This window comes from Podarcis melisellensis, assembly GCF_964234715.1.
Source record: "Podarcis melisellensis genome assembly, chromosome: 8".
In the NCBI taxonomy this organism is placed as follows: Eukaryota; Metazoa; Chordata; class Lepidosauria; order Squamata; family Lacertidae; genus Podarcis; species Podarcis melisellensis.
In genome coordinates this window covers 14,961,908-14,974,970 of record NC_138540.1, presented here as the reverse complement: position 1 = coordinate 14,974,970, position 13,063 = coordinate 14,961,908, and the positions used below count along the sequence as shown (strand labels likewise).

General features: G+C 47.8%; 1 protein-coding gene across 2 annotated transcripts in view; it reads left to right on the top strand.

Annotated features, from left to right (window-relative positions):
* The window catches only part of IGSF21 (immunoglobin superfamily member 21), a 233,513-nt gene extending 221,682 nt beyond the window's left edge, over positions 1-11,831 (top strand). For both annotated transcript variants that reach the window (XM_081923707.1, XM_081923708.1), the window contains 4 exons: positions 4,107-4,192; positions 7,983-8,175; positions 9,822-9,860; positions 11,532-11,831. In XM_081923707.1, the coding sequence (XP_081779833.1) occupies positions 4,107-4,192; positions 7,983-8,175; positions 9,822-9,860; positions 11,532-11,605 (392 nt within the window). In that variant the 3' untranslated portion in view covers positions 11,606-11,831. The remainder of the gene's footprint in view (positions 1-4,106; positions 4,193-7,982; positions 8,176-9,821; positions 9,861-11,531) is intronic.
* The last annotated feature ends 1,232 nt before the right edge of the window (positions 11,832-13,063 follow it).

Genomic DNA, 13,063 nt, shown 5'->3' with positions numbered 1-13,063 from the left:
ATTAGTTGTAGTTTCCGGGTCACCTTTAAAGGTAGCCCCACATAGAGCACATTGCAGTAGTTCAATGCTTCCAAACACCAGTTGCTGAAACTGCAAGAGGGAAGAGGGCTCTTGCACTCAGATCCTGCCTGCAGATTTCCCAGAAGAGGCATCTGGTTGAGAGAACAGGATGTTGGGCTAGATGTGCCCCCTGTACCCTGAACCGGCCAGAGTTGGATTTAGGACATATGGGGCACCAAGCCTAGGAGGTTCTGTGGGGCATCATAACTATGACGTAGAGCAGGCATGTCCAACAGGTCGATCACGATTGACCGGTCGATCTCAGGGGTGTCTTAGTATCAAGTTATCAAGTTAGTGATCGCCTTTGTGTTCCAAACCCTGCTCCCCCTAAAAAGCTCAACAACTTTGGTCAAGTCTCCCCTAAAAGAAGCTCAGCAACTCGTGACAATGATAATGGATAAATCACGGCCAGAGTTGGACATGCCTGACATAGAGGATTGAGCAGAACAGAGGCAAGGGGTGTTAATTTTGTCTGAAAGACCAAAGCCCATCCCTGATACAGCAGAGTCTTCTTATGCTCTTAAATGTTAAGTCCTTCCTTTTATCCGTCCTAAATCTTCACAGCTTCAGCTTCAATGGGAGCCCACGAGTTCTAATGTTATGAGAGAGAAAGGAAAACATTTTCTCCCAGAAGGCATAGCTGTCAACCGTCCCTTATTTGACGGGAATGTCCCTTATCCCAGCGCCGTGTCCCGCTACTGTCCCTTATTGATGATGTCCCTTAAATTCCCCAGGTTTCAAAGGAAGCATTTCCTCTCCCTCCCTGCCTGCCTGCCTGCCAGCCAGGGAGGAGGGAGGCTCCAACTGTGTTGCTTGGCTGCGTTGCTCACCCAACAAGGAGTCTAAGAACGACTGCGGGGTGGAGCTTGCATGCCTTGTGCCGATCAAATCAGCCGTGTTACCTGGGGACTCACCTTTGCTCAGTGCTTCCCAGCGGAGAGGTGCTGGTGGTTTTCCTTCCTGCATCCCCTTTGCTGGGTTGCTGCGCTGTGGGAATCACTACTTGAGGCTTCGTTTGGCTGCTGGCTGGGCTTTCTGCCTTTGGCTCGGAGGGGCTCAGAAGTCGAACATCCCTGTGCTCTGAAAATCCCTTATTTTGGCTGCTGATCCCTTATTTCCAAGGCTGCTGGTCCCTTATTTTCAAATCTGTAAGTTGACAGCTATGCCAGAAGATCGTGTGTATGGCTCTCTCTCTTTCTCATTCGATCCCCACAGCAACCTTGTGAGGGAGGTTAGGCTCAGAGACAGTGACTGCCCTCCCTTCCCAGTGTGTTTCATGACTGAGTGAGGATTCAAACTTTTCCCCAGGTTTTAGTGCGGCGCTCTAACCACTACACCACACTGCCTCTCTATCTCGTGCCATGCATAATTTTATAAACTTCTGTCACATCACCGCTTACTGATGTGGAAACATGGAAGGCTGAATATAAGATTGGGAAATGCCGACTGACAGGTGTCAAACTGATGAGAAAGACCAGGCCAGTCTGAGATTGGCAGCTTCTTCCTACAGTGGCACAAAGAGCGCAACTGGTGCCTCTCCAAATACAGAAAATGTAGAAACCCCCTAGAACACTTTCCGCATGTCCCCCTTGGTGTGGGGGGCGTCGCCCCAGTCTTAGTGTAAGCCAAGGGAATTTAGATCTTTCGTTGCCAAGGTAACCTTCCTTGTTTCATCCAATCAGCTCTGACCCTTACCAATTCCAGCACATCTCCACACATCCTTTGAAGAGAGTGGAGCGCCTGGTGAATCTCATTTATGCATGCAGCTTCGTTGCTTGATCTCTGCAAAAAGACACAACTCGGGGCACTTTTTCTGCCTCCTAGACGCCTGACCCCCACATAGCCGGTGACTTGTTAAGGACAACCGATGCAAATTATATTCTGATTTGTTCAGAAGGGAGGTTAGGGGGAATGGTGCTAGTGAATTCTGTGTGGAAGGTTGTTAGGAAAGGTATTGAAGATAAAACAGCCCATCCGTGGTGCAACAGAAGTTGGAATAACTGTGAACAGTCCTAGTCCCCACACTTCAAAAAGGATTTTGTAGAGCTAGGAAAGGTGCAGAAAAGGGCAACCCAAAAGATAGTGGGGCCGTAGCAGGTCTCCTGTGAGGTATTGTTACATATGGGGGAATTTTCATTTACAAAAAGTGTGTGTGTGTGTGTGTGTGTGTGTGCAGGGACATGAAAGAAACATAAGAACATGCAAAGAGCCCTACTGGAGGAAGTTCCAGAGGGCAGAGTATACCACCCTCCAATGCCCAGTCTCTAGTAAAAGCGGACCAAACCTTGTTAGTCAAAATATGGATAGGGCCTCCATGTGCAGGAGCAGTCAACTTCTGGTTATCAGGTGCTAGGGACGAGGGATGGCCAATACCTTCCCATCTTGCCTCTGTGCTTCCTGGAAGCATTTGGTTGGCTGATGTGGGAAACAGAAAGGTGGACCAGGTGGACTAAGGGAGTCTAGTCCAGGAGGGATCTTCTCACTCCCTGATGTAATCCTCTCCTCCATGAGGAAGAAGGGAACTCTCAAACAGCCCCCCAGCCCAGAACTTTTAGATGCAAACTCCCGCCAACCTTGCTTCGTATTGAATTTTGCCTCCCGTCTTTAATGGTCAGCAAGTTTGTGAAATTGTGAAGAAGTCAGGCCATGAACCAGCAGAGGCGGTTCTAGGGGATCGCTACTGGTGTGGTCGCACTGGGCACCAAACATCTGGGGTGTCACAGCAGCTGCCACCACTCTTTCATCCTGGTGGGAAGGTGCCAGATTTTGGCATCCCACAAGGCACCACTCAAATTTGAGGTGCTGGAACAAGGACCCCAAGTTGGTGGGAGAGGGAGGGTTTGAATGTCTGCTCAGATTTCTTGGATTTGCATTCAGATCTCAGAGTTTTGAGGTCAAAGGTGGGGGGAAGATTGAGGCGTGAAATCCGGCCAGGAAAAGCCAGGAAATGTATGCATGAAGTTGGCCACCAACCAGGGGAGATGGCCTTGTTGCTCCTGTTCTATTGGAGGTTTCTAAGCAGAGGTTAGGAGGGACGCAGGTGGCGCTGTGGGTTAAAGCCTCAGTGCCTAGGACTTGCCGATCGAAAGGTCGGCGGTTCGAATCCCTGCGGCGGGGTGCGCTCCCGCTGCTCGGTCCCAGCGCCTGCCAACCTAGCAGTTCGAAAGCACCTCTGGGTGCAAGTAGATCAATAGGGACCGCTTACCAGCGGGAAGGTAAACGGCGTTTCCGTGTGCGGCTCTGGCTCGCCAGAGCAGCGATGTCACGCTGGCCACGTGACCCAGAAGTGTCTCCGGACAGCGCTGGCCCCTGGCCTCTTAAGTGAGATGGGCGCACAACCCCAGAGTCTGTCAAGACTGGCCCGTACGGGCAGGGGTACCTTTACCTTTACCTTTAAGCAGAGGTTGGATGGCCATCTGTCGAGGATGCTTTAGCTGTGATTTCTGCGTTGAAAGGGGTTGGACTAGATGACTCGTGGGGTCCCTTCCAGCTCCACAATTCTATGATTCTAAGAGGCTATAGAAATGGGCAGGTAAGGAGATGCAATGGAGTATACCAAACTAAGTCATACTCGGAGCAGACACATTGAAATGAATAAACATGAGACATGTCTATTAACTTCATTTTATCTCCTTTCAGTTGGGCTAGTGGTGGGCGAAGCTCATTTGTTTTCTTCCTTATATTTATATTCCACCATTCCTCCAAGGATCTCAAGGTAACATGGGTGGCTCTCCTCTCCTGTTTTGCCCCCACGGCAACCCTGGGAGGTAGGAGGGAGGGAGAGAGAGAGGTTGAAGATCAACAGGTGAACATCACAGCTGGGTGGGATTTGAACCCAGGTCTCAGTACCACACTCTAGTGTCAGCACCACACTCTAACCACCTCTTGGGATGGAGCTAAACACAACACTCTGTTCTTTGCTGTGGACCTGGCTTCTGTCAAAAAGGCAGAGGAGCTGGGACTAGTTCAACAGTTGGCAGTACTCATTATGGGGATGTTTGGAAGTGCAACAGATTGGGGTACCCACCTATTCTCTTTTCCCACAGTGGCTCCCAAGGGTCCAAAGATCATGATGACCCCAACAAGAGCCCGAGTGGGAGACACAGTGCGAATCCTGGTGCAAGGTTTTCAAGTGAGTATGAACCCGAAGGGCGTCACTGAGAGTTATTGGCATCTGGTACAGTTCATATGAGCTTGAGTTGTTTATATCTAAGGATGGGGGAGATGTTTGATCAGCTCACATTTTAATCTTGTTGGTTTGTTTACATTTATAGTCTTACACCTTTTCCTCCAAGGAGCTGAAGGTGGTCACACGCTTCTCTTCCTCCCCATTTTATCCCCACAAGAACCCTGTGAGGTAGGCTAGCCTGAGAGGCAGTGACTGGCCCCCAAAGTTACACCCAGTGAGTGTCATGGCCTGGTGGGAGAATTAGAACTCTGGTCTTCTGGGACCTAGTCTGACACTCTAACCACTACACCTCACAGCAACCCTGTGATGTAAGTTAGGCTGAGAGAGGCGGTGACTGGCGCCAAGGTCACACCTGCATCATGGCTGAGTGGGGATTTGAACCCTGGTCTCTACCAGGTCTGACACTCTAACCGCTATGCCACACTGGATCCCACATGAACCAACTGAATATTACCACTTTGCAAACTAACACACGGAGATCAAACCACAGTTGTCCTTTGACACCTGCTCTTCTCTAAATTTTGCAGCGTACAACAAACTGAGTATGAAGACATCCAGATTAGTGTCGATAATGTAGAAAGGTATGCTATATTAGGCGAAGGACCTTATAGAGCAGGGATCCCCAAACTTGGCCCTCCAGATGTTTTGGGACTACAGCTCCTATCATCCCTAGCTAACAGGACCAGTGGTCAGGGATGATGGGAATTGTAGTCCCAAAAACGCTGGAGGGCCGAGTTTGGGGATGCCTGTTATAGACCCACTGCCAGTCAGAGTTAGCAATATTAGGCTAGATGAGTCAATGGTCTGAATCAGTATTCAGCAGCTATGTATGGGTGTGGGTCCATTACTCATAGGAATGTTAAACTTGCACCTTCGACCAGCCTACAGTGAGAAGAGAATTGCAGGATCTAGATAATACCATCATAGATAGTAGATTCCGACTCTTCAGGACCTTGGAGAGCTCCTACGATGGGCATGTGTTCTACAGAAGATTGTAGGAAGCTGTCTTCTGCTTGGAGTGAACTTGGGGCTTTTGGCCTACTAACCACAGACTGGCAGCAGCTCTTCAGGCATGGGACAATCCCATCCATGCTTGGAGATTCCACTGGAGAGTCATCCTGGGACCTTCTGCATGCAAAGCAGTTGCTCTTGCCAAAACTGAGAACGTTTTTGGAGACACGTTCTCCATTCACAGTAGGCAATGGCAGCCTGGATGCATTATTATAAAGCATTTGCATGCTAACCGGAAAAATTAAAATTAGCAAAAGGAGGAGAAGGGCCATAGCTTGGTGGTAGAGCATCTACTTTGCATGTAGAAGGTCCCAGGTTCACTCCCCAAGTAGGGATGAGAGAGAACCATGTCTATAATTCCCAGAGAGCTACTGCCAAACAGTGCAGACAGTAATGAGCTAGATGGGCCCAATGGTCTGACTTAGTATAAGACAGCTTGCTGTGTTCCTGTGTGTCAAAATCTCTCATATGTTTTGCACCCTTCCTTGCAAAGCAGAAAGCTGGTTAGATTTAGATATCACCCCTGCCCTGCACTGTTTTCTCTCACCCCATTAACTCAGAGTTTCTCCAAGAGGATTTGCAAGCTGTTTAATGCCATCTCATCTGCGCCTCTGTTTGTTGTCATTACCGGGTGATTTCAGGGTGTGAAAGGGGGGTAACTGTTCCTTAATCCAGGCGCTGAGCTGAACCAATTGAAGGCACTAAATGGGACTTTTTGGAAGAGTGAAGCCGATCCATATTCACAGCTGCATGTGTGCACAGGGTTGGGTTGGGCAGGGGGAAAGTAGAAGACGCACAAAGTGTAGCTCAGTGGCAGCTCTACCTCATGGGTGGAAGTAATATACCCCGCCCATTTGGCTGAGCTTCTCCAGCCACTCTGGGTGGTTCCCAATCAAGTATTAAAAACAATGCAGCATTAAATATTAAAAACTTCCCTAAACAGGACTGCCTTCAGATGTCTTTTAAAGATGAGATAGCTGCTTATTTCCTTCACATCTGAAGGGAGGGAGCCACTACCAAGAAGGCCCCTTGTCTGGTTCCCTGTAACCTCACTTCTCGCAATGAAGGAACCGCCAGAAGGCCCTCAGCGCTGGATCTCAGTGTACATCTCGGGGTTGGATGATGGGGGTGGAGACCCTCCTTCAGGTATACTGGGCCGAGGCCGTTTAGGGCTTTAAAGGTCAGCACCAACACTGTGAATTGTGCTCAGAAACGGACTGGGAGCCAATGCAGATCTCTCAGGACCGGTGTTATGTGGTCCCAGCGGCCACTCCCAGTCAGCAGTTTAGCTGCCGCATTCTGGATTAATTGCAGTTTCCGGGTCACCTTCAAAGGTAGCCCCTTGTAGAGCGCGTTGCAGTAGTCCAAGCGGGAGATAACTAGAGCATGCACCACTCTGGTGAGACAGTCTGTGGGAACAGTCTATACCCCACCCTGGAGTCCAGTACCAATTCTGAGCACCATCGTTTAAGAAGGATATTGACAAGCTGGAATGTGGGCAGATGAGTGCAACCGAGATGATAAAATGGTCTGCAAACCAAGCCTTAGGAGGAATGGCTGAGGGATCTGGGGATGTTTGGCCTGGATAAGAGGAGAGGTGATATGAGAGTCATCTTCAGATACCTTGAAGGGCTGTCACATAGAAGATGGAGCAAGCTTGTTCTCTCCAGCTCCAGAGGATGGTGCCTGAACCAATGGATTAAAGTTACAAGAAAGGAGATTCTGACACTCGAACCACTACACCACACTGTCTACTCTGAGTAGGACTGGCATTGGACAGAAACCTTTCCTGCCTAACTCACATCAGATTGAGCCACCTGTTGCCCCCACATTAACCGCAAAATGCTAGAAAAGGCTCTACAGTGGTACCTCTGGTTGCGAATGGGATCTGTTCCGGAGGCCCGTTCACAACACTAGTAGAGCGCGACCCGCAGCGGTGCGTCTGCACACGCACGGGTTGTGATTCACTGCTTCTGTGCATGCGTGTGATGTCATTTTGCACTTCTGCACATGCGCGAGCAGCAAAACCCAGAACTAACCCTTTCCGGTACTTCCGGGTCGCCGCGGGACGTAACATGAAATAACGTAACATGAAGCAAACATAACATGAGGTATGACAGTACAGTGGTACCTCAGGTTAAGTACTCAATGCGTTCTGGAGGTCCGTTCTTAACCTGAAACTGTTCTTAACCTGAAGCACCACGTTAGCTAATGGGGCTTCCTCCTGCTGCCGTGCTGCTGGAGCACGATTTCTGTTCTCATCCTGAAGCAAAGTTCTTAACCTGAAGCACTATTTCTGGGTTAGCAGAGTCTGTAACCTGAAGTGTATGTAACCCGAAGCGTATGTAACGTGAGGTACCAGTGTACTTAAATAGCAAGCCAATCCACCCCGCAAAGTCAACCAACCATCCAGCCTCTTAATTCATGAAACTCCCCTTTCTCCTTCCCTTGAAATAGCATTCATCCATCCAAAACACCCACTGCTGCAGTGGCTTCTGGGAAATGTAGTTTGCATTGCACTCCATTGTGTTCAAGGTGAGGTGCAAGGAGCTCTTCTCCAGTTTAGATTGCAATTCCAAATCCAGGGACCTTGCGAGGTTCAGCCTCCTCTTTCTTTAAGATGAGCCTCACGAGTCTTCAAAGTTCTTATCTGGTCATTGTTGTGGAGAACTAGACTTTGCAGCTCTGATGATGCATTTGTTGGGCATTTCTTGGCTTTCAGAATGAAGTCTTCCCCGAACCCATGTTCACTTGGACCCGCGTTGGGAGCAGGCTCCTGGACGGCAGTGCGGAGCACGATGGCAAGGAGCTGATCTTGGAGCGAGTGCCGGCAGAACTGAACGGCTCCATGTACCGCTGCACAGCGCAGAACCCACTTGGATCCACGGACACCCACACCAGGCTGATAGTCTTTGGTATGCGGGAGGTTGCGGTTCTCCCATTCACGGCCCTTGGGAAACCATTCTCCATGGTTTGGGGTCCTCCACACGTTATCCCCTTCCTGCCACCATCAGGCCCAGATCCTCCTCCTCACTATTCATAGAAGCCCCGGGGGACGCAGTCTCTATGGTCTGTGAACCGCCCTGAGATGTTACTGTGGGAACATTCAGAGATGCAGGAGAGGATATATTGTCTGATTATAGCCTTTCCAACTTGCGTAAACAAGTTCACAATTTAGCAGAGTAACATTCCCCTTTTTAAACTCACAGCGGATGCGTTTGCTCAGGCTCGCTAAAGCCTCTATAATAACTCTTCTGGTATTTTCCCCTTATTCCCTCATAAAAGATAGGACACGACACAGTCTTCTATAAAAGTATAAAAAGAGTTTACTCACATCCTGTTCATGATCGGATCTCAGAAAGCAGACTTAGCTTAGAAAAGTAACATACACCTGGAAACTATCCCATAAGGAGACAGACCCTTTGTCCTCTCTTGGCTGGAGGCCAAGAGAGCATCTTTGGCTAAGCAGATGTTGCTTCTTCGATGCATGTAGTCAAAGGGAAAGAGATGGCGGCCAGTCCTATGCTTTTGTTACCTGCACAGGTGAGGTCATGCCCACCTCTAGCCCAGAAGGAAACAGGAAGTTTATCTGCTGGCTGGACAAACATTCCTCCCCATGTGCAAACATGTTCACTCTAGGAATGTTGTACTTGACTGCTCTTGTGTTTCAAATCCCACACTTACGATGAAGTACCGTATTGGCCCGAATATAAGCCACACTTTTTTCCAAATTCTGACAGTGAATAGTTAAAGTGCAGCTTATATTCATGGCCTTCCCTTTCCCCTGATGGCTCAGGGAGGCTTGGGAGCAGCAGGCTGCTCTCGGGTGGGGGGTCATGATGCTTTGTCAGCGGCCTCCCCCCACCTTCTTTCCGGCGGCTTGGGGGAGGCTTGGGAGCAGGATATATAGCTTATTAATACCCTTTCTAATGTGTGCTAGCAAGTCCTTTAACTTAGCAGAGTTTCACATTCCCCTTTTAAATGCACAGCAGATAGCTGGTTGCAGGCTTGTTTAAGCCTCTTACTATTACCCTCCTTGTAAGTTCCCTTTGAATCCCTCCTAAAAGAATAAAGACACCACAATCTTGTGTAAAGTCTATAAAAGAAGTTTACTCACATCATCAGTTCCACAGATGGATCCCTGAAGGCAGACTTAGTTACAAAGTATATACATGTGGATCGACCCCATATGGGAGGGTTAATCCCAGTGCCTGCAGACTGGCAGTCACTGCAGTTCTCAAGACGAAAGGAAGGTGGAAAAGAGAGGGAGGAGGGCTGCATGCCTTGTGCTTTTGTTACCTGCACAGGTAAGGTCACGCCCACCTCTAGTTACATGCAAAAGGAAGTATGTCCCAGCCCAGGAGGAAACAGGAAGTTCCGACGGGCTGAACCAAACATCCCCTTGCATGTCCACTCTAGGAAAACAAGGAATGTTGTATTTGACTGCTACTTATGTATCACATCCCACACTGGCAATACCTGGCAACTGCGCAATGTTCTCCCATGTTAATGTGACCACCTCATTATTCTCCATTTTTGTCCCTTTTCTTTCTCCTTTTAGAAAACCCAAATATCCCAAGAGGAACAGAAGACTCCAATGGTAAGGCACAACCCTTCTGCTTTTATTTAGGGAACAATCCTAAATCCCTGCCCGGTGGATAAGGCAACCAGTCATGATATCCATGTTCTCCTTGTCATAAACACTACACCAATTGCTGGAGATCACAAGAAAGGACTTCTTCATGCAGCACACAGCTAAACTAAGGAACTTCCTCCCAAAGGGAGAAATGATTGCAAGGATGTGTATAGAACAGGCTTCCTCAACGTCAGCCCTCCAGATGTTTTGAGACTACAATTCCCATCATCCGTGCCCACTGGTCCTGCTAGCTAGGCATCATGTGAGTTGTAGGCCAAAAACATCTGGAGGGCTGAGGTTGAGGAAGCCTGGTATAGAAACTTGTTGTTGTTGTTGTTTAGTCGTTTAGTCGTGTCCGACTCTTCGTGACCCCATGGACCAGAGAACGCCAGGCACCTCTGTCCTCCACTGCCTCCCGCAGTTTGGTCAAACTCATGCTGGTAACCTCGAAAACATATAGAAACTAGGAAGAGGATATATTTCTTAGATATTATCCATCCTTGCGTTTATGAGTCCATCCCTTCGTCAGCAAAACTAAAGAAGCTGTTGATAAGCTAGCTCTAGCCTTTTAATTTAAGTCATCAAGGATGCTTTACTGCAAACTGGATTTCCTGGTATTTCTCCCTTTAAAACAACAACCATGCAAAACACTCTTCTCCTAAGTAAAGGTAGATTTCCTCACTCGGTTTCACAATAACAGTTTTGAGGCAGGCTTAAAATGTAGTTACAGACATACATTGTTGTTTAGGTTAGAACCGGTGTCTGAGCTGTGACTCAGACTCAACACGTGCCCTGCATCCCTAGTCATCGATGAAGCATCGAAGAGAAGAGATCAGAGAGATCGGAGATCAGAGATCAGAGAGAGAGAGCAAGCTGGGGACGTGACCAGCTTATACAGTCATACCTCATGTTACGTTTGCTTCAGGTTGAGCGTTTTCAGGGTATGTCCCGCGGTGACCCAAAAGTACCGAAAAGGGTTACTTCTAGGTTTCGCCGCTTGCGCATGTGCAAAATGACATCACGTGCATGCACAGAAGCGGCAAATCACAGCACACACAGACACGCAGATGCAGGTTGCATTCTGCTCATGTTGCAAACGGGCCTCCAGTACGGATCCTGTTCACAACCAGAGGTATCACTGTATAGGCTGATCTCCTTTACCTGGCTTGACACAGTGAAAGCGGCTCTTCACAAGAAAGAATTTCCTGCAGGCTCTTGTGAGATCCAACTGTGTGTGTGCCTTTCTGGCAACCTAGCTGGTTCTGACTGCCTTATTTTAGATATTGCCACAACGATAGCCACCAATTTGGATGGCTTTAAACTTTTCGGAGGAGAGGGCTTATCGATGGCTACAAGCCATGACAACAGGCTCTGCCTCCATGGTCAGAGGCGGAAATGCTTTTGAATACCAATTGCCAGAAACTGTAAGAGGGGATGGTACTCTTATGCTTGAACCCTGCCTTTGGAGCATCTGGCCAGAACAGAAAGCTGGACTAGATGGTCCCATTGTTTGATCTGGCAGCCTCTTCTGATTTTCTGACGAAGTAAAAATGAAATGATGTCCAGGTCTGTGCATCCAGACGCGTACAAAAGAAGCCCGTCAAAAATTGTCTTCTTCTTTTTTTGCCTACCTAGGTTCACCAGACAGCCACAGCAGCTATAAATTCCTTCTGGCCATCATCTTAACAGTTACTTTGGAACTAACGTGAAAGCCTTTGACGCAGAGACCCTTCGTTTCTTCTCCTCCACCCAGAATTCACATCTCCGTTGACCAGACTTCTGTTCTCTCTCTCTCTCTCTCTCTCTCTCTCTCTCTCTCTCTCTCTCTCTCTCTCTTTCTCTCTCTTCTGCTTTGCTTTCTTTCTTTCTGTCTTTCTTTTCTTCCTCCTCTCCCCACCCCCTCTTTTTTTTCTAAAACTATTTACGGTCTCGTTATCGGTCTTCTTCTGTCTGTGTCTTGGCTTTGTCATCCAATTTAATTAAAAAGAAAACAATGACAGAAAGAAAAAAAACCTCGCCGCCGCCCAATGATAATAATATCCTGGGAGTAAGACTAATGCTGATTATTTTCTTCGTCCGTTGTATGCAGGTGACTTTAAAAATAATAATTTAAAAGCTGGCTAGCCAGAATCCACGTGAAACCATTGTAATTGCACATGAAAGGATTTTCAAGGGCACAGCAACAGGGCACAGGTGGGTTGTTTTTTTCCACCCAACACCAAATGGATTTGAGCACCTCAATGTATCCCAGGCTATATGAGCTCTAGGGAAAGGGTCAGTGGCAGAGTGCCTGCTTTGCATGAAGAAGGTCTGAGGTTCAATGCTCAACAGTATCTCCAGAGAGGGCTGAGATTGTTCTCTGACTGAAACTCAGGAGAACCACTGCCAGTCAGTGTTGACAGTCTTGTTCTAGATGTAACAAGGTCATTGTAAGGCAGCTTACTTTGTTCCTATTCAAATCAGCACTTTCTCATGAGGACTAGAATCTTACTGGGAATGTAGCTTCCCTTTCTCCTTAAAAAAAAAAGAAAAGAAACCTACAGAGCTGCAGCACATCTTTCAGCTTCAGAAGCTCCGTTCTCAACATACTTCAGTATTTAACACACTCAAGTTCCCAGTCCATATGAAGAATTGGCTGGGAAAGCCAGCCAAAAGACACCCCAGGGAAATCTCCAAAGCCAGTGTGGGAATTGGGTTTTTGACCGGTCTGCAGAGATGCTGGAGATCCGCTCTCTCTGCATGACTATTCTGAAGAATTGATTACATAGCAAAATAGTTTAAGACATGGTGATGGGATGTGGAATAAATTGTGCGAAATGAGATGAATGGTGCTTAGGCACTGGGATGGCTGCTGGTAATAATAATAATAATAATAATAATAATAATAATAATAATAATAATACTAATAATAATAATAATTTATTATTTATACCCCGCCCATCTGGGAGGCTTCCAACAAAGTATTAAAATACAGTAGTCTGTTAAACATTAAAAGCTTCCCTAAACAGGGCTGCCTTCAGATGTCTTCTAAAAGTCTGGTAGTTGTTGTTCTCTTTGACATCTGGTGGGAGGGCATTCCATAGGGCGGGTGCCGCTACCGAGAAGACCCTCTGCCTGGTTCCCTGTAACTTGGCTTCTCACAGTGAGGGAACTGCCAGAAGGCCCTT